Source organism: Camelus ferus, chromosome 6 (assembly GCF_009834535.1).
Source record: "Camelus ferus isolate YT-003-E chromosome 6, BCGSAC_Cfer_1.0, whole genome shotgun sequence".
Classification (NCBI taxonomy): Eukaryota; Metazoa; Chordata; class Mammalia; order Artiodactyla; family Camelidae; genus Camelus; species Camelus ferus.
Window position 1 is genome coordinate 53,389,204 of NC_045701.1, and position 21,269 is coordinate 53,410,472.

Consider the following 21,269-nt stretch of genomic DNA (forward strand, 5'->3'; position numbering starts at 1 on the left):
TCAAAACTGTACTTAAATATATTCAAGATTATTCTGGCAGAGTAACTTACGGAACTCTCAGGAAGAACCTCTGGTGCCTAGTTATGAAAGCTGTTAGTCTGTCACCTATCTGATCACGGTGGGACACCTAGTCCTAAAATACACTTGGCACTCAAGGGGTCACACCTTGTGGTGTATCCACATTGTCTTTGTTCCCTTAGTTTAACATCACTTCTGTGTATTTAATTCATTTTAGTACAGCAGATGATAGAACTAAAGAAGATTTCAGGTTTCATTTACATATTCACATCTGCTTATGATTCCTCTCCGGTAAGTCCGTACTGTCAGAGTATGATGGAAATGTTGAGGAAGTAATGTGAAATAAATGAACTTAAAATTGTTAACTTATGTGTCTTACACATACCCGATACTTTCCAAAATGGCGATTTCTGTGGTCAAGACAAATTGGTATGTGGTCCCATACACAAAAGCAGCTTCCATGACTGCTCTGTGCTCTGAGGAGGAGAGACGGGAGATGGGAGAGAGGCCGAGTTAGTTGGTGTGACTCTCTTCTGAATACTGCCCCACACCCGTTTATGCTCTGTTATGTTTAAAGAAAAGTCCTTTGTAGGGATCCCAGCTGGGAAAATGCAGGCAGTTAAAGAAGTTATAAAAAAAAAGTCTGTTCTATTCAAGGTCAGAGAAGAATTAAGAGGGAGCAGAAAATGAGTTCGACTTCAGAATATATGACAAATCTGTCAGAGCTTCTTCCCAGCAGAAGGGAAGAGAACATGAATTCCCCATACAACTTTCATATGTTATATTTGATGTACGAATATGCCTGTGTACTATTTCTGTCTAATTCTGTAATTTTTAATCAAACTTAAACATGGTTTAAAGAGACAATTCTACAGGGTACATTAAGAAAAGCAACAGTTCCTCTGCCCTCGACCCTACTTCCAGTTCCCAAGGGACAACTTCTTTCAACTCTTTCACTCTTTCCTTTGGTATTTACGTCCAAGTCTCTAAATGACATTCTTACACTCTTCATCTCCTGATTTTTCTTTTTAGGGTTAATATTATCTCTTGACATCCCACTACAGAAGATAAATTAGCTCTCTTTCCCGAAACCCCACTCACTAACGTACACAATCCTATCCCCTCAACTCTGGCCAATATCTCTTAATTTTTATTAGATTAATAGTCAGTATTTGTACTGCTATGATTCAGGAAGTACTGTTAACAAATGAGCCATACAGTACAAAATGAACACATTTCCCTTTTTTTCACTACTGTTTTCACAAAGTTTATTTTTCTTTAGATTTCTTCCTAATGGATTCCTAAATTCTCCCACAACTGTCTAGTCCTCTCAGTGCTTCAAATACATCAGGTACACTATCAGTTCCTTCCTGTGGCAGAGATTTCTGCAGAGTCTCCTGACCTGCTCCACTGTGGACTGTGATACTTTCACCCTGGGAACTCACTTCCTCATCATCCTGCGGTTCTCTTACTCTTGCTCTTTTGTTGGGTCCCTTGGCCTGTTACCCACATCTTCTTGATCAGTTTGTTCCCTTGCCCCTGTTCTCTAGCACCTGCCTGGGAGAGGATATATGGAATACACATTTTTTGTGACCCTATACTTCTCAAAGTGTCTTCATTCCACTTTCATAACGAACTACAGCTGTTGGCATACAGAATTCTAGGTTCAAGTCATTTTCACTGAGAATTTTGAAAGCATTGCTCCATTTCCTTCAGTTCCCAGGGCTGCAATCGAGAAGTCCCATGCCATTCTGATTCTTGACCCTTTAACTGCAATATATTTTGCTTTCTGGAAGACTATAGAGTAGTGTTTGTTCCCAATACTCTGAAATTTCCTTTTCATATCTCGCTTTCCCTTTTCTCCTCACTGTCATTTCCAGGTAGTTATCTTCCCCTCCCCGATCTTATTTTCTACTACTTGGATCACATACTATCAGACTTTTCTACTCACTACTCTGCCTTGTTGGAGTCATCTACCACCTCACTCATTCCACAAAAAATTTTAGCTTCTGTCACACTGTCATGCTCTTCAATATTACTCCTGTCATAATCCTTGGCGATTTAACTATCTCCGTAGATAATCCTTGCAAAATCGAGACCCTTCAGTCCTTAGTCTTCTCAAGAGACTCCAATGATCTCTCATCAGCCCTACCTTAACCACTCTCTGCTCTGATCCCAGTCCAGGGCTTATAATTACCAATCAGTGCAAATTCCTCCAAAATCTCAATGTCTACCACCCTCCCCCTCAACACACACACACACACACACACACACACCCTTCCATCTCCAGGTCACTCTGCCTAGTACCTAACTTTAACCCTTCAGGACCTACAATCCTACCATTTTTACTGTCCTTTACCCACCTCAGGTCCTCTCTTCCCTCCTAACCCAGCTTAAATCCCACGGTCAATCTTTATAATCACTCCCCTGCCTGTTTGGCTAAAACACAATCCAGGTTAAATCAAATAATCTCTTCTGTACTTACATCTATAAAAGTGAATATGGCTGGAAAAAAGGAAAGAAAACAAAAACCTGCTAGCATCACCATGCAAATGACCTCACTTCAGATTTCTGGCATCAGCTATTACTGCTGCCTAGCAACCATTCTTTATTCTCAGGCCTTCTGAAACAACTGTTTCATCACTCCTCTCCTCAGACTATCTGATGACTTGATTTCTATGTCATTGAGGAAACAGAACCAATTAAGAAAGCAAAACCAGAACAGCCCCCAGCACCATATCCATCTACCCACTTAACTGATGCCATAGTCTGTCTCCCCTTCTAATACCATAGCTGAATTTTCTGTGCTCCCCATAAAGAACTACCTCTCCTCTTGTTCACCAGATTCCATCTCCTCTTGTCTACTCAAAGATGTCGCTCCAATGATTTGCCCCTCTTCTTCCTCCATGATGCATTTCCCTTTTTCTATGGGATCTTTCTTGTCAACATACAAATAGGCTTCTCAAAAAATTCTTCCCTTGACCCCATATACTCTTCCAGCCACTACCCCATTTTTCTCCTTCCCTTAGTAGTAAAACTTCTCAAATGAATCTTTCTAGCCACTGTCTCCAGGTTTTCTCTACCTGTTCTCTTCTATCCCAGTAGACACTTACCCCTTCCACTCTACAGAAATTGTGCCCATCAGGGTCACCAATAACCTCTGTATTGCTAAGCATAATGGCCAACTGGTAGTTCTTAATTCACCTTTCAGCATCATGTCACACAACTGCTCCTATCTCTTCTTTAAAACCCTATCTTCACTTTGCTTACAGGGCACTCCTAGCACACAGGCCATTCCTCTGGCCTCTTTTACTGACCTGTGAATGTTCAAGTATCTAATGGGTTCAGCATTCTCTTTTCCATCTAGTCTTACTCCCTTCGTGATCTCTTCTGGCCTCACAACTTTATGTCACACATTTATATCCCTAGTCCCTGTCCCCACCGTCAAATGCAGACTAGTAATAGCCAATTACCTTGCGGATATCTCTACTTGGATGTCTACTGGGTATTTCACAAGTGTGATGTCCAAAAGTGGATCCCAGAGCTCCCTCTCCAAGCTCTTTCCAGTCTTGATCCACTTTAGTTATCAGCAATATCACCTTTCAAGTAGCTCGGGCCAGAATCCCAGAGCCACCCTGCCTCTATTTCTCTCTCACTCTACAGCCAGTATGCCAGAAAATTCAGTCAGTCTTCTATCCAAACTACCGCTAAAATTCAAATTTATTGCCACTGCCATTGCTAATGCCCGGGTCCAAGCCACCCCCCATCATCTCTTGCCTGCGTGATTACGATAACTTCCTGATTTTCTCCCTTATTCTACTACTGCTCCTTCCAGTCTATTCCAAACACAGAAGTCAGACTGATCCTGCTAAAATATGGCTCCACTGTGGCAGTGTAAGCCGTCTACGGCTCATCTCTCTCGCTGATTACAATTACACACTGTGGACAAAACACAATAGCCTGAAGGGCCCTGGGAAGAAAGCAGAAAGCAGGCTGACTGTGGAGTATTATTTTACAGCTGCAGTAAGTCCAGGGGCATGCAGTGTAGCCGTCAAGTTTTATGTAGATAAAAAGAGAAACTTCCAATAAATGACTTAATTTCATAGAGCGTATACAATTTTTAAATGTCTTTAACATTTGATGTTAACATGTTCAAGCTACAGTCACTAACAATAAAAGTCCTGAAAGTATAACTATAAGCTCTTCATAAAACATTCATAAGCTTCTTTATGACAAAACTATGTATTAATGCCCCAGGTGATGCTGTCAAAATTGGGTTTTTAAAAAAAATCAAGAAACATGTCATAAACAGCAAACACCGAAATAAAAAAGAATGCCAAGTCACTCAAGAACATTTATCAAATACTATAAACTACTGTATCAGGTACCATGAGGACTGTCAGAAAATAAAAACAGTCATAGCTGACACTTACAGAGCACCTACTATATGCCAGGAACCATTTTAATTGTTCAAATGCACTTGGTCCTCACAATAACACTAACTGGTGGGCACAATTATTTTCACCGTCTCAGTGACCAGGAAACAGGTTAAATAAATAAGTTGTCCAAGGTCATTTTATAAGCAGTTGGTGGGGCAGGGAGCCTAACCTAGGCCATCTGGCTCCAGAGTTCATGTTCAACCACTATACTATGCTGCCTGTTTGAAGAAAGAAAATATAATAGTAAAAGATGCTTTAAATTTATTTTAAAATGTTAAGATTGTGGTCAAAATACACTATGTAAAGACCTTCAACATGAACACACATGTATGGAGGCAAAGCAAAAATTAAAGTTAAGTGTTAATAAATACCTGGTGTTCCAATGGCTCTGACGTATGAGAATGCAATGTTTGTTTTTCCTTTCAGAGCATTTTCTATGTTCTGAAGGTCTCCCAGGGTGTTGATATATTTTACTTCATTGAAAAGAAGAGCACTGAAATAAAGAGATGTAATTGGTAGAAAAATCTGACATGTATTACTTATGTAATACACATTTTGAGTAAGTTAAAGGCCCTAATCAAAAGAGAAAGTTAATCTTTTGAACAAATTATCAGCAGTAAGAATCTAAGCATTTCAATACTGAATTAAAATCACTCCCAAAATCATTAGTCTGTCACTCAGAACATCAACCAGGGACACTTACGAGAAATAGCGCTCACTCTTCATCACAACCACCTCGACATATTTACACTGTATTTACTAATAACCTATTCTGGCCAAACAATCCCTTACAGATCTCTCAGCTGTGAACATATCTGAGCTCTTCACACATCTAAACTGAAGCCTTCGTTTCATGGCCTATGCCTTGCCAACTTCTTCAACATCATTTTGCTCTACCATTCTTCATGTCTGCCATACTTCAGGTAACACCTTAGGGCCTTTGCACACACAGTTCTCTTTGCTGAAAGCCACTCCTTCTGTTTCTTCTCATACGTCTGGTCTCAGCTTACACATCATTGACTTAGAGAAGCCTTCCCTGTTGATCCTATGTAAGCAGGTCTGTAGTGTTTTCCTGCTCTATTTGATCCTTTGTAGTTCTTATCACAATTTGTAATTATTCATATATATATATAATATATATATAATATTATATATATATGTTTTTTTTTCACTTGTTTATCCCTGCCTCTCTCATTAAACCATTACCTTATTGTGGCAGGGACCTTGCATATTTTATCACTACATCCATAACTTAGAATAGAACCTAGTACATTGTGAGCAGTCAATAATATTTGTTGAACGAATGATAGAAAACGTAAGGCAGGAATTATTTATTCCCATTCTTCATGTGAAGAAATAAAGATCAAAACATTGAAGAGCTTATTTATTCAAAAACATATTTACTGAATTGAGGAGCCTGTCTGAGGAGCCAGAAACAGGAACAGAACATAAAACAGGTTTTTTTCACTCCTAATTCAGTGATATTTCCACTTGACCTTAATTCTTCCAAATCATCTTCTTAATGTATAGATCAGAATAACTGATCATACTTCTTCATCCAAAAGAATCTCCTTTTAAAATTTTCTACTTCTATATAAATTCTCTATCCCCGACAACTAATTCCACCTAATCCCCACATGCATGTTTGTGTGTGTGTGTACATTTGTTAGTATAAACTTCAAGAATTTTTAAAAGTTGTTCCGAGTCCACATACACTTAAATAAGCAAATGTTCACTCCAGTAAATTAGTCAATCATACTTTTCTCTTACGGAAAACATAGCACTTCCCACTAATACAGACGTTCTCAAACTTTTTGGTCTCAGGGTCCCTTTACGCCCTTAAAAATTATTGAGCTCCTCAAAGGGCTTTTGTTTATATAGATTATATCTATTAATAGTTGCCAAAATAGAAATTAAAGTAGCAATTTTAAATATTTGTTATTCTTTTCAAAATAAAAATAAGTACCATTGCATATTAACATAACACTTTTTATTCTAAAATAACTAAATTTTCCACATCAAAAGAAAACTCTAATGAAGAGAGTGGCATTGTTTTACATTTCTGCAAATCTCCTTAGCACTGGACTAAAGGGAAGACAGGTGGATTCTTATTTCTGCTTCTTCACTCATTCTGTTGTGACCACACACACAACACGTCATGTAGCCTCTAGAAACTGCACTCGTGAAAGAATGAAAGTGAAGTATTATTATAAGAATATTGTGACTTCGGGGGCACCCTGAAATGATTGCCCTAAATTACACAGGCTTAAATATTTACCTATATATTATTGATTTCTTCAACTTTTTAAAAGAAATCTAAAACTGGAACTTCTACAATTCCCAGGGCTCTTGTTTTGTTTTTAGAAGAAACATTTACTGAGCAGTACTCTCTGTTTGCTAGATATTTTCACATGTTTTTGTTTAAATAATCAATGATATTCTTGGGAAGTACTATATTAGCCACAGACACAAAAATACATACAAACACACACAGAGGAAAGAGTCCGAGGGATTAACCTGCTTCATACAGGGTCATACAAGGAGTCACTGGTAGAGCTGAGATTCAAATCCAGGTCTTCTGACACTTCGCCCAGAACTTCCTAAACTACGTTATTACTGAACACTCATAAATGGTAAACCAGGTAAAAAGGGAGGCAACTAATGAATGGCAGGAGAGTATCAGTGGCTGTCTGGGCTATCGGCTGCTTATACATTTTGGCTAACAAGCAAACTGTGCGTTACTTCAGAACTGCTGGGAGGCACCACCTACTGAACTTAATTGGACTGCCATGTAAATTCCCGGCTTGGGAATTACATCCATGCATTTACTTTTATTTCCCTAGCAGCTCTAATCCATTTACTTCAAAAATCAAATCTGGGAGTAGAAATCTCCCTAACCTTTTTTCTCAATAAAGACTGGCAAATATAAATTAATAAAAGCCAGTGTTGGGGGGGGGGCACTTCCCACATATCAGGCATAGTACTTTATAAGTAGTGGCAATTTATCAGTTTGGGGACTGCCTGGCTGTTGAGTCCTCTCTTTTGCCTTGGGAATCCTGTTCCCTAAGTCTTCATGGTGGGCAGAGCCCAAGTCCCCTCCTACAAGCTAATAATACTGTAAATTTGCTTTTCCAGGCTCCCTGCTGCTAGGCATGGCTATATGACCCAGAATCACTTGTCTGACAACTTAGCCTGGGATGTAAAGAATCAGGACAGTGCAGAATTATTTCCAGAAGCAGTAGCAGCAATAGTCAGCTTCGAATGCAGGAATGACAACAGTGCTCATGACAGCCGCAGTGCAGGCAACTCCCAGCAGTAATGCAGCAGTCCCTCCGAGATCAGCTCTGTGCCATGACTAGGACTGTAACCCAGAGCTGTATGAACCTAAGTCTAGTTCACCAGCCCTCCTAATGAGCCTGAGATTTCCTGTATCTGCTCCAAATCCTTTTCTGCTTAAGCCAGTCAGACCCAGATTCTGGGGCTTATAACTAAGAACACCCAGCAATGCACTCAGTCTTGTGTAATTTTCCTGGCAACCATCTGAGATTGGTACCGTCATTAACTCCATTTTACAGATAAGGTCATGGGGCTTAAAGAGGTTACCTTGCCTAATGTCCCAAAGCTCATTAAGGAGTCATTATCCATGAGGTAATAATAACCAACACTAATGACATTCATAATCTAATGATCTCTGTGATTGTTCCCAGTGGCTTCCTAACTTTAATATATTTTTAAAGTTAATTTCCAGAATATGGGGACATCTAGGGATCTGTAGGAGCCATTCCACAAGCCTGTGCTCCTTCACCCCAGTTTCAAAGAGGAGAAAGGGGTTAAAGGAAAAATCTGTCTTGGGATTTTCTTGCTCTAAAGATGGGATAAAACAGCCTGGGCCTGCTCTGACCTGGGAGCTCTTCTTGCCCCAGAAAGGCCTTCCTATTCCTTGGCATACTTTTCCTGAGACCCTCCTAACACAGCCATTAGGAAGATACATGGCCAAGAACTGAGTGAGTGTCAGAAAAAAAGGAACTGAAGTGTTTACCTGATCCTGCTTTTAGAGCAGCATGTTGCTCAGCCTTTTTTTTTTTTTTTTAAAAAAAGACCACTATTAAAATTATATTTCTGTCATTACTGATACTCTAAAAAAACCAATGAAAAGGAAATGTTACTTCTATTTTGCCTTACCAAAACCCATAGGACAGAAAAAGGGAGGGGGGAAAAAAAGAGAGAGAAGAAGAAAGAAGGAGAACACGGGTAGAGAAAGAGATAAGTTACTTTTATCTAAATTAAAATTACGGTTGACCCTCCATATTCCATGGGTTCCTCATTCGGAGATTCAGCTGATCGCTGATGGAAAATATTCCGGGAAAAAAAAAAAAAAGCTACGTAGTTTTAAAAAGCAAAACTTGAACTTGCCATCCACTGACAACTATTTACACAGCATTTACGTTGTACTAGGTATTATAAATAATCTACAGATGATTTAAAGTATCTGGGAGGGTGTGCATAGGTTATATGCAAATACTACATCATTTTATATAAGGAACTTGAGCATCTGCAGATTTTGCTATCTATAGGGGGGAGGGGAGGTGCGGGGAGGGTACTGAAACCAACCCCCCTCGGATACCAAGGGATGACTATAGATTATGCTAGGCAGGTCCATGTATAAAATGAAGTATCCCAAAATATTTTATTAAGCATTTTCTAAAGTAGTATAATTTGAAAAAAAAAAAAAAAACAGAAGTCATCTCTGAAGTGTGAGTACAAGTATAACAAAGTTTGAACACATCAGCCTTAGCCTTTTTGTCATACGTTGTATATTCTCCTACTAGCTTACCACTTCTTAAATTCTTAACACCAGAAACAATCTTACGGGCTTAGAACATAAGAACACTTCTGCTCCTCCAATTTTTAACAACCAAAAAGAAGCTTTCCAATTCATTCATCCACCAATCCAGTATTTTTTGAACACCTAATATATGCCATGCACGATGCTACACACAGGCAGGACTCTGTATAAGACAGCATGGTTTGGGGATATAACCATTACTACCAACTGACTTAGAGCTGTGAGGAATTCAAATCCAAGACAAGTCATTTTTTTATTGAAATTTCCCAGTAAGTCACTATCAACCAAGAACCCACCTGATAATATTGTGTAGGAACAAACCTGACAGAGATAAAAGAATGAGCAGCAGCTCAAAGCCTATCAGGAAGGGACCAGCATGGGCACAGATCAGGGGCTTGGGAGGAAGAGGAGCTTCCTCAGAGGTTCTACAGTAACATAACCTAAAGGCTCAATACCCGGGCTCCGCAGTAATGTGTTAAAAACAAAATATTAGCAGAACCTATGACAGGTGAAAATAATTCCCCTAATATTTGAAGTTCATATTTTTATGAGTAGTATATCAACTTAAAGGGAAAGAAACCCTCCATTGGACAAAATATTGTCACAAGAATATCAGTTAGCACATCTTAATAAAGAGTCGATAAGATTCATTGTTTCTTTATAGCACCAGATAATCTTTCCTTTTTGTATCATTTGATGATTTCTGGGGGTCAACAACGACTAGGAAAATAAATGGCCTTTGTTTGCAGCTGCTGCCTCACGGCAACTATCCCCAGCAACTGTCACAGCATCAACCAGCACGAACCCACTGCTGTTGGCAGCGTGTGCGAAACAGAACCGCAGGTAGGTATCTGAATTTGGACCGCTTTTTTGATTCCTTAATTGCAAAATAAGACTTTCTGTATTTATACAGAAAAAAGCAACTAACATTTGTAGAGCAATGGGTAAAACACAAAACATACTTTCACATGTGCTACTTTATTCTATCTTCACAAAAATCTCAAGCAGCTTCAATTTTAACATTTAACGACGAGGAAAATTAGCAGTCAGAAATGATCAAATGCTAGGACCAAAGGATGGATAATAAGGAATGGGGACTCAAATCCTCCAAAAACCCTGACTTCTTCATGTATCACTCCAAAGCACATTTGGGATCAGAGTGCCTCAGTCTCCTGTACCTCTAACTGCCTTGCCTCAGACTGATGAGATATAGGGGATTCTCAATCAACAAATAAAGACTGGTACTTTCTTCTTCTCAATAATGCCCTTCTTCATCCCATCTAGAAGCTGGGAAGTAAAATTTTCCTCACACTTATCAAACCACACAGTTCCATCAAGTTTTTTTTATTTGTTTGTTTTCATTCTTGTTTTTTAATGGAGGTACTGGGGATTGAACCCAGGACCTTGTGCATGCTGGGCATGCGCTCTACCACTGAGCTATACTCTCCGCTCTACAATTTCATCAGTTTTAACTACGCATATTTTAGAAAACAGAGCTAAGAATTTTTAGACTATAAATCTAAATTCTTACTTTTAATTTAAATTTTGTTCATCTTGCAAACTGGTAACCCTCTGGTATGATTCAAAACACAGAAAGTATCTGAAAAGTTGAAGAGTGAAGAGTCTACCTACAGCTCCTTCCCCCACCCCCGCTTCCCCATCCCATGTCCATAAACCAAGAATCAGTTTCCTGTGAAACTTTGAAGTATTTATACCAAACACATATATGCTATAAATATATATTTACACATGCCTCTGTTAGAGGACAATCGTTCCTGGATTTCTCAGTGTTCCTGCACAGCCCAGGTCTCCGGAAGATGAAAACTGGCATGACGCAAAGAGAACGTCTCCTCTTCACGTTCTACTCTTGCCTCCTTTTCTCTGGAGCCATCTACTCCCATTCAGAGGTAGTAAGACCTTTGTCATCTTCCCTGGAGCTAAATGCTTATATTTAGGGTAGAGACCTTCTACCCCTGCCCCAAGTGGTGTTTAAATTCCAGAGAAAAAGATAAGCCCTCTATCTCCAGAAAGAAAAAGTAGATGTGCCAGCTCCTAAATAAGCTCAGAGATGCATCATTTAAGTCCTCCTTCTCCAGACCTCACTCCAAGTACAGATGTAAGCCTGGGGCTCTCACCTTGTAGCTCTGAGGAGAACTGGGTATGGGGATGGAGTGGTACCGTGTTACCCTGGCTGCTGGTACTGATGAGTATGTCATCTGGTTTCTGATTCAGAGGCTTGGTGTTTCTGCAAGTATATATGCTAGCTGAATAACACCTAAGACCCTTCAGAATTTTGGACTTAACGCTCCCTTTCTTACATACACAGTACTATGCTGTACTCTAAACACTTGGAATTCATTAATATACCCTGAAAAATCAATGTGTGAAAAATTTTAATAGGCCAATAAGTCAGTATATTTTTAATCAATGATGTTTTAGGAATATTTAAAATGTCCTACAAAAAAACACTACTTCATTGGCGATAATGATTCAAAAATACATAATTCTTAAAATATTTAGTGTAAAGGCTACCCTAAGTTTATACCTGTTATTCTATTCTTAGATTTTTACTAATTTAATTCTTCCCAATGGCAATTTTCCTATATTCTGAGAATAAGAAATTATCTAAAACCTTGATCTTTTCTGTTTACAAAGGAAGCAAAGTTCAGATGTAGCTGTGGGTCACTGATCTCAATCAAAACATTCTACATAAAGAACAAATTCAAATGCTCTGGGGAAAGAAAATAACAGCACAGGTTCACATTTCTAAAAAGCAAGCCAAATAAAGCAATGTAAATATTCTCAAATGCAAGCTTTTAGTTCATATATGTTTTGAGAAATATGAAAACAATCTCGATATTCATTATATGCAAATATTTCTTCTCCTTGATAATCAGGCTAAGTAGCAGATTTGGGTCAAAAATAACTGACAAGTTAATTGCAATTAATATATTTGAATGTGTATGTTGATCAATTTTGGCAAATGGAGGAAATGCCAGTAAATTTTGGCTTCCTGTTTAACTACTGCCTAATAAATGCAAACACAGAAGATTTATATAATATATAATATGTTCATATAGCTCTTAGGTATATATTTAATATCAGGTAACACTGGCTAACAAAAAACTTAAGGATATAAACAAAAATAAATAATTAAATAACCATTTAGCTCTGGGTAACGCATTATGAAGAATTTCTGGGGAGAAGTCCATGGCTTTCTGTATTTCTCATCCATTCTACAATAAGGACATTGTTTCTCCAGTCTTTTTTTAAATAACAAAAATTCAGTAAGGTCAAAGGGAATAAACTTAATACACAGATGTCAATATTTTTATATACATACAAATTATACATATAAGTATATATTATACTTTCATCTTTCATATACATATATACATGTTATATATATTATGCATACATACACACATACAAAAAATTTATCAGTATGTGTGTACTAGACGACAATGGAAGAAAAGAACCCATTTACAATAGAAATAAAAGATATAAAATACCTAGTAATAAATTCAAGTGGTCTAAGCATATACTAAGAAAGTGTTAAAACACTACTAGAGGACACACAAAAAAAACCTTGAATAAATGGAAAGATATCTGATTCTGGGAAGGCAAGTTTCATTCTAAAGATGTCAATTGTCCCTAAAATAACTTATAAATTTAATGCCACTAGGATTTAGTCAGGGAGGGGAAGAAGTTGGACAAGGTAATTTTAAATGTCACATGTAAACAAAACAAAAATGTAATTCTAAAAATGGAACTGTGAAGGAGCATAGACCTTTCATATAGTATAAGCATCAGTAATGAAAACAACAGTACTAATTTAAAAAAAAAAGACAAATTAATGAAATAGAAAGTCCAAAAGTAGACCCAAATATAAATGAAAGTTTAGTGTGAAAAAAATGGCATCTTGAAAACTGAGATTCATTAATCTCAGCTATATTGAGACAGTTATTTAGCCACTAGACTAATAATAAAGCTAAATTCATTGCTTGCATCATTCACCCAGTTAAATTCCAAACAAAGCAAAGATTTAAATGTAAAACTGAACCACTGAAATATTAAGAGAAGAAATACACCCACACAAATAGAGTCTGATCTTTGACAAAGGAGTAAAGGCAATTTTAACAGAGAAAAGATAGTCTTTTCAACAAAGGGTGCTAAAACAACTGGATGTCCACATGCAACAAGTGAATTTTATACTTTTCATAAAAGTTCCAGAGACCTAAATGTAAAACATACGACTATAAATCTTCCAGAAGATAACATAGAAGAAAATCTTGGTAATCCTTGATTTGGCAATGAATTTTTAGATACAACACCAAAAGCATGATCCATGAAAGAAAAAATTGTTAAGCAGGACTTCACTATTATTAAAAACTTCCACTCTGCAAAAGATACTGTTAAGAGAATGAAAAAACAAGCCACAGATTGGGAGAAAAATATTTGCAAAACATGTATCTGATAAAGAACTTGTATCCAAAATATACAAAAGAACCCTTAAAAGTCAACAATGAGAAAACAACCCTATTAAAATATGGACTAAAGAGCTGAAGAGATACCCCACCAAAGAAAATATTCAGATGGCAAATAAGAATACTAAAAGATGCTCAATATCATATGTCATTAGGAAGCTGTAAATTGAAACAAGGTATCACTACACACCTATTAGAATGGCTACAATGAAAAAAAATTAACAGTACCAAATGTTGGCAAGGATGTAGAGCAACAGAAACTCATTCAATGTAGGTGGTAAAGCAAAATGATACAGCCACTTTGGAAGACAGTTCTGCAGTTTCTTATAAAGCTAAATATAGTCTTACCATATGATCTAGAAATCACACCCCTAAGTACCCAAATGAGTTGAAAATCACATCAATACAAAAAAAACCTACCCACAAACTTTATAGCAGTTTTATTCATAATTGTCAAAACTGGAAAGCAATCAAGATGTCCTTCAATAGGTGACTGTGGATAAAGAAACAGTGATACATCCATACAACAGCATATGATTCAGCAATAGAGAAATGAACTATCAAACCATGAAAAGACATGGAGGAACCTTAAAAACCTATTCCTAAGAAGCCAATCTGAAAAGGTTACATGCAATGATTCTGAAACCAAGTCCCTCTAAAGCCAATTCCCCTACCAAGTTTATAATTAACTTGTCTATCCAAAACTTTATTCCCTTTCTTGTCCCCTCTGACTTCAATCTTATACTAACTGAACACTAATCAACCAGAGTCAGATGACTAAAATTGCTATTGGTGATAACATCGCTAATGTATTAAAATTGCTGTCGTTGATAACGTACAGACTCAGGCTGTTTCTCCAGGCCAAGATGAGCTCACAGACAGCTCCCCCACCTCCTGCCCCAGGCCATGGACCACCAGGCCAGAGACTCAAAAACTGTGTAGGAATCTCAACTCTTAAAACTACAATTAAGAAATGTCACTAGATAATGATTAATTCCAGCTTCTCTGTTCTTCCCCTTTAAAAAGTTTCGCTTTCTGCAAAACTGACACATGAGCCCTTTTGCTCAGTTACAATTCCAAGTACGCAGCTCTCTGGAAAAGGCAGAACTATAGAGACAGTAAAATAAGATGAGTGACTGGGGAGAGGAAAGGAAAGGAGAATAGGTGGAGCACAGGGGTTTTTAGGGCAGTGAAACTATTCTGGTTGATACTATAATGATGGGTACATGTCATTACACACTTGTCAAAAGTCATAGAACTATACAACACAGAATGAACTCTAATATAAACTACGCATTTTGGTTGATAATAATGTGTCAGTATTTTTAATTCATAAATTGTAACAAATACACCACACTAATGCAAAATGTTAACAGAGGAAATTAAGTACAGAAGACAAAGGAGGTATATGGGAATTCTCTGTCCTATCTGTTCAATTTTCTGTAATCCTAAAACTGCTCTAAAGAAGTCTATTTGTTTTCTTTAAAAAGTGAATTCTTTAGTAACAAGAGCATAAGGGAGACCTTAGTACAACTTAAAAGCCAGAAGTCAAAAGAGAAAAGATAAATTTGACCTGATGATACTTAAATGAACAAAATAGGGAAATACAAAAGATAAATGACAAACAGGAAAACGTACAGTCTGCATCTCCTTCATATATGGAGAGCACCTAGAAATTAATAAGAATAAAAGTTCAAAACATGACAGAAAAGAGGGAAAAAGATATCAAGCAGCAGTCAGTTCCTTTTCTATGAACAGTACGCAACCGGAAACAGTACAAGAGGGAGGAACCGCTCGCCAGGCACTGGGTAGTTCAAACCGATGCTTTGAGTACACAGAGGTAGGGTGATGGACTGAAAGGCATTTTGCTCCTCATGGCAGTTTGTAAGGTACAGCTATGACAGGGCACATTCTAAATATCATTACTGAAAGTTGTTGTAAAATATTGTCTTCAGCAAGTCATTTTTTTTACATTTTAAACAAAAACGATACTGCCTCTTTGGAATTCTACTTCCTTGACATTTTTTTCCCCACTCAATTTCTTCTTCCCTTATTTGTTGGTGTTGTCCTAGGATGCTCCCTGGATGCCCTACATGTTGACAACACTCCTCGGGGGTGCAAACTCCTACAGTTGCCTACTCGAGACTCAGGTACAATGGGCATCTGACTTGTTAAAGTGGACTCATTTTCTCCTATAAATAAGTTCTTCTTCCTCGCCTGCTTCAGATGGTGATCAGATCAGAAGGAGGAAAGGATGTGGCGCTGAGCAAGGTGGGAAGGAGGGAAAAGAAGAGATGAGGATTATCTTATGTTTGTAGATTTGCTGATTGTTACCAAATTAACCATTACCAAGTCCAGTTAATTTCACCTCCTAAACATTAAAAAGAAACTACTTCTTTGCTGTCTTCCCTAGATTGTGCAGTGGCCACACAACAGTTGTACTTGGACAAAAATCTGTCTCACGCCCACCAGAAAGAGCTCTCAAGTGCTAATGTGATCACATCACTTACTTGCCCACAGCCCTCTGTTGAGCAATTAGGTGCTGAGGTGGTCACTTAGGACAGAGAACCAAACTAAAAGTAACAAGTAAGGCTTTATTCACTTACTTTATTCACTTGCTGAACAGTGCAAACAAGAGGCAAAAAGAGAGGCACTGGCTCTGAGACAGGAGGGAGGGGGGCAGGGCACAACCATTAAAGGAATGACACAGCAATTAGCACCAAGATGGCAGAAGACTCAACTCCCAGTAGACCTTGAGGCCCACGATGGCGGGAGGTCTGACTCCCAGCAGCCTATGAGCTTCATTATATGCTCACTGTAATATACTGGAGTGGAAAATGGCACTTCCACAGGCGCCGTGACAGTTCCGAGGCTGACCATAAAAGGTCAGAAAGTGGGCAGTGGCCCAGTTCCTGGAAATCCCAACCCCTTCCCCAAAAGTAGTCAGAATGATCCTCCCATTTATTAGCATATGAAGTTACTGAGCCCATAAAACCTAACCACCTCCTCCACACCTCATGGCCTCTGCGGCCTTCTGAGATAGCCTGCACTCTATGAATTATGCATCTCTCTGAACAAATCTACTTTTACTCAGCTATGGCTCACTCTTGAATTCTTTCCTGTGTGAAGCCAAGGGCCCTCACTTTGCAGGGCACATCCCAGGGACTCGCCCGAGACCTGGGACACGGCCATCCTCTCATGTCCCACTTTCCTGTATCAGCTCCACAACAGTGCATTCCCCACCTTCACCACGGAACATCTCCAAGCCAAGGTCAATGGGTGCAGGAATCATCTCACTCCAAGGAGCCCCAAAGAGATGGCTCCTGCCTCTTTATGAACCCATGGGCTGGGGAAATTTGGGGGTGGAGGAGGGGGGAAGGGCTAGGAGAAGAAAGGTAAGAGTCAAAGTGAAAAAAGTGCCCAGCCCAAGACCCCTGATAAGGAGGTCTTAGCAGATGCATCTGAGAGGTGCCTCAGGCAAGGTCCCTGATGATGAGGCCTCCAAAAGGAGACACCTGGGGCTAAAGGAAGGCATAACAGTACCAGAGAAACTGGTTACCTGTATGGAAAAGCAATAAACCTTGACCTCTACCTCACACTATATATAAAAATTAATTTGAGGTGAATCATGGATCTATACAGGAAAAAGAGTCAACTGTCTAAAATAAAATATAGAAGAAAATCATATTCTTGGGGTTGACAAAGATTTCTTAAACTGGACATAAAAAGTACTAACCATGAAAGATAAAACTGATAAATTTGGCTTTGTTAAAATTCATTTTCTTCAATAAAAAATTATTAAAAAGTGAAAAATAAAATAAAGGCAGGTATATATACATGAACATGTCTGGCCTGGGGGATTGAGGTGGAGTAGAGGCCTGAGTCCCTGACCTCCGTTTCCTCTAGAAAACTGCAATGCGCTGGCTATGCACCAAGTCCGTGTAGGCAGGCGCCTTCCCTCCATGAAGCCTGCCAGGCAAAGCCTGCAGCTGCCTGTGGTTGGGCCTGAAAGATCACTCAAGGATTCTGGCCCGGAGCTGGACTCCTCACCCTCCAGTTGCTACCCAAAAGCTTCAACTTCTTCCCATGGTGAACAGAGATCCCTTCCTTGGACCCCTTGCCTACTTCTCTGCTCTCATTTCCTGCTTCACATTTCACACTCCACTAAAAACTACCCTCTCCCAACTGCTCTAACCTCCATGCCTGGACTCACAGTTCCCCCGCTTATTCCACCTTCCATTTCTTCATCAAGCAAACTCCTGCTCATCCTTTAAGGCTTATCCCAAGTGCCACATCCTTCAGGAAACCTTCTTAACAAATACCCACCCTCATTCTAGACACACCAGGAACTATGCCCTACCCTGTGGACCCGTGTGGACATACTTCTACTATTTTACTTCCTACATAATATTTTCTGTTTATATTCCCTGTCTCTGTGACAAAATCCCAAATTCCTAGAGAAAAGAAGTCACATCTTATTCTGTTTTGTATCTCCAATGCCTTACAAATGTCTGGCACGTGGCACGTGGCACGTGGCAGGAACATGGGGAATACCCTATTTGTGGAATTCGTGTTCTATAAATCCCCAGTAGTATAGCCCAGGGAACAGGACACCACAGCAGGATCGAATGACACAAGCCCCACAGGCTAACCAGTTCAGGTAACAGGGTCCCCAGCACAGACAGCCTCTCCACATCTAAGGCCCAACTGTTTCAAAACCACCTTGTCATCAGGTTGCTCAGCGTGGACCTGCCGCTCCAGGATTTGCTGTCAAACTTGTCAAAGACAATCTTAGGATCCTCCCCCCCATCCCTTAAAGAACCTTTTTTTCTCTGCTTCTTCACCCTCCTTTTTGGGTCAAAGACAGTCATCGGGTATCCCTTGTAAAAAGAGGAGAAGCTAGTAAGCTTCCTGAGAACAAGTATCTATGACTTGGACTTTCTGCTAAGCTTTTTATGACCCCCCCACCACACCCCCACCTTCAAGACAGCCACCCCTTTTCTATCCCGGGAACAGGCTTCCAAGGAAGCCCAGCAGCTCTTTGGAATTCCTCCATCAAAAGGCCATCCTTGACCCCTTACAACTGGCTGCTCAGCCCACAGGCCTCAGGGCCCATGGTTGTCAGGGATTTCATTAATATATTATTAGTACTGAAACATTTAAAAGTGTCCATTTGTAAAGTGATAACCACAACTTTTCACCTGTAAGTTTTGAGTTTCCTGTAACTTAACTTTCACCCAATTTTTGTGAGAATCGGGTCGGAGAAGAGAAGGAAAACGGGAGCCACGCAGACAACAAAGACAGTCAACATCAGCAAAGGTCTCAGGGGGCAAGAGACCCACGGTGACGTGAAATTGGAAAAGTCTATGTAAACTTGTGTCCTTCACAAGGCATGGCTTCCAGCTCTGTCACCAGAGAGAACACTACTTCGCTCAGGGAGAGACGGCAGGAATGGGCCCCAGGAAGGTCTGGATCCCAGGCATGAAGATGCCATGCCAAGAAGGTTAAATTAATTTCACTCTCTCTCAATAAACATTCAGGTTATGTGCTGGGATCATTTGAAATGTTTCTGCACTTACTGAGCAGACATCGACTCCAGAAAAAAAATCAGGCTGGGGTGAAAAGGAAGCTAGACACTTTAAAAACCCTGGTGAGAACAGCAAAGATGAGCTGCTTACCTGGTAAAATCCTCACTGCACAGATAGAACCCTCACTCCACTGCAAGAGCAGCAGTGTGACCCATGTGGCATGCTGCACCATCTTCAACTTTTATACAGAATATCCTATTTCCACATCCCTCACCACTTAAAAAATTTTAGACCCTCTACGTGGGAAGATAGACCAGCAATTTGTGTGAAACTGATTCCTACAAATATAATGTTAAGACCCTAAGATATCATAATGGATTGTGGTTGTCTAAAATGAAATTGACAGATAAATAACAAGGGAGTAAGTGAATGGGTAACCCCGTACTTACAAGAGAACATGAGCAATGATGGCATTCACATCAAACAAGGTATCAGTCGGGAATTCTCTGAGTAATATGTTGCCCCTGTAAAAAGTTTTAAAAAGCATTACAGAAATATTTCCTTAGCATTCAATCCCCTTGTCTCTCTAACACACTAGGCTGAAAGTTCTTTGGTGTTCGAACCTATGTCCTATCCATTACCCCATGTACCTACTGGCCACATACACTCAATACTTATTGAAATACACTCATAAATGTGTTGACTTTGAAAAGCTTAGGCCCTGGGCCCAGCAAAATGACTCAAAAAAAAAAACATGAGCCCCAACAAGGCTTCCTACCAGCTTCCTCATCTCCCAGCACACGGGGTCCCCAGATGGGCTGGGAAGGGGACAAGTAGGAGAGAGAAGGAAGTGTCCTCAACAGTAGGTCCCTGGGCAGACAGGTTTTCTCCTCACTTCCCAGGCCAAATCCCAAGGGCTGGAGGGAAGGATTTTGAGAAAACTCAGGTCAGCAGACCCAAGCGTGGAGGAATTTGTACCCTGGACATCCGCAGATCCCTCAAAAATAAGGAACATTTATTTCACACCCAAATATAGACCTAACATATCTACTGAGAAGACTAAGTTTGCTGAGTGCTTACTTACCGGGCGTTTGTAGTCGGAACTTACATAAGATTCTCACATGATATTCAAAACAACCCTATGAGGTATGTGTTACTCTCCTCATTTTACATCTAAGGAAGGCAAAGTGGAGGTAACAAATCTATTACCTGGACTTTCTGCTAAGCTTCGTATGCCCCCCACTGCATACTTTAGTCTGGCTTAGTGATATTCTGTATACTTGAATATTCTAGAAGTATAGCTTTATATTTGTCCATCCCACTCAAAAAAAAAAAAAGTTTACCTGAATAAATATGCCTTCATCAAATCCTTTTCTTTTCCACAGTATCTTGATGTTTCTTCTGTGACACAATTAACCTTTGAAAGATTATATTTAGCGTTTAAAGTCTATAACAAAAGGTCAAGTTTCTTGGTTAGGGAAACAAGAAAGAAAATTAAACATTACAGTTTGTCTCCAGGTCAAATTTCTTATTTTACTTTCCTTTCTGATTTGTATCCTGTAATTGCTCACTTCTTCAAGTGCTTGAGGTAATCTAGAGAAAGGAACTGTTTCTACACCTAAGAGTTATATTTAATTCTATCTAAGATTTAATTTAATCATATGAAGCAAGTAGGCGGTAACTAGGTAGAAAAGGAAGGAAACAATTAAGGCAGGACAGAAAAATCATGAGCCAAAGCCAGGAAGCACAGAAGTGATGGGTAAGTTGGGACCGGGAAAGCATCTCAGTAGCTGGTATGGCAGATACTGCTGGTTTCTTACCCAAAATCCATCCTCCTCCCCTTTTGCTTCACTAACAGAACTTTGCTAAAAGCAAGTGCCCCACTAAAAGACTTTTCCAGACTCCCCCAGTAGCTAAGGATGGCTAAGTGATGTCAGGATAAGTCACTGGG

At 39.3% G+C, this 21,269-nt stretch overlaps 1 protein-coding gene across 9 annotated transcripts in view; it reads right to left on the reverse strand.

Annotated features, from left to right (window-relative positions):
• TXNDC16 (thioredoxin domain containing 16) overlaps positions 1 to 21,269 on the reverse strand; it is a 76,248-nt gene that overhangs the window by 41,839 nt on the left and 13,140 nt on the right. For all 9 annotated transcript variants that reach the window (XM_014559929.2, XM_032482038.1, XM_014559927.2 and 6 more), the window contains 4 exons: positions 20,662 to 20,735; positions 19,768 to 19,842; positions 4,829 to 4,950; positions 404 to 494 (listed from right to left, as the gene is read on the reverse strand). In XM_014559929.2, coding sequence (XP_014415415.1) covers positions 404 to 494; positions 4,829 to 4,950; positions 19,768 to 19,842; positions 20,662 to 20,735 — 362 coding nt within the window. The remainder of the gene's footprint in view (positions 1 to 403; positions 495 to 4,828; positions 4,951 to 19,767; positions 19,843 to 20,661; positions 20,736 to 21,269) is intronic.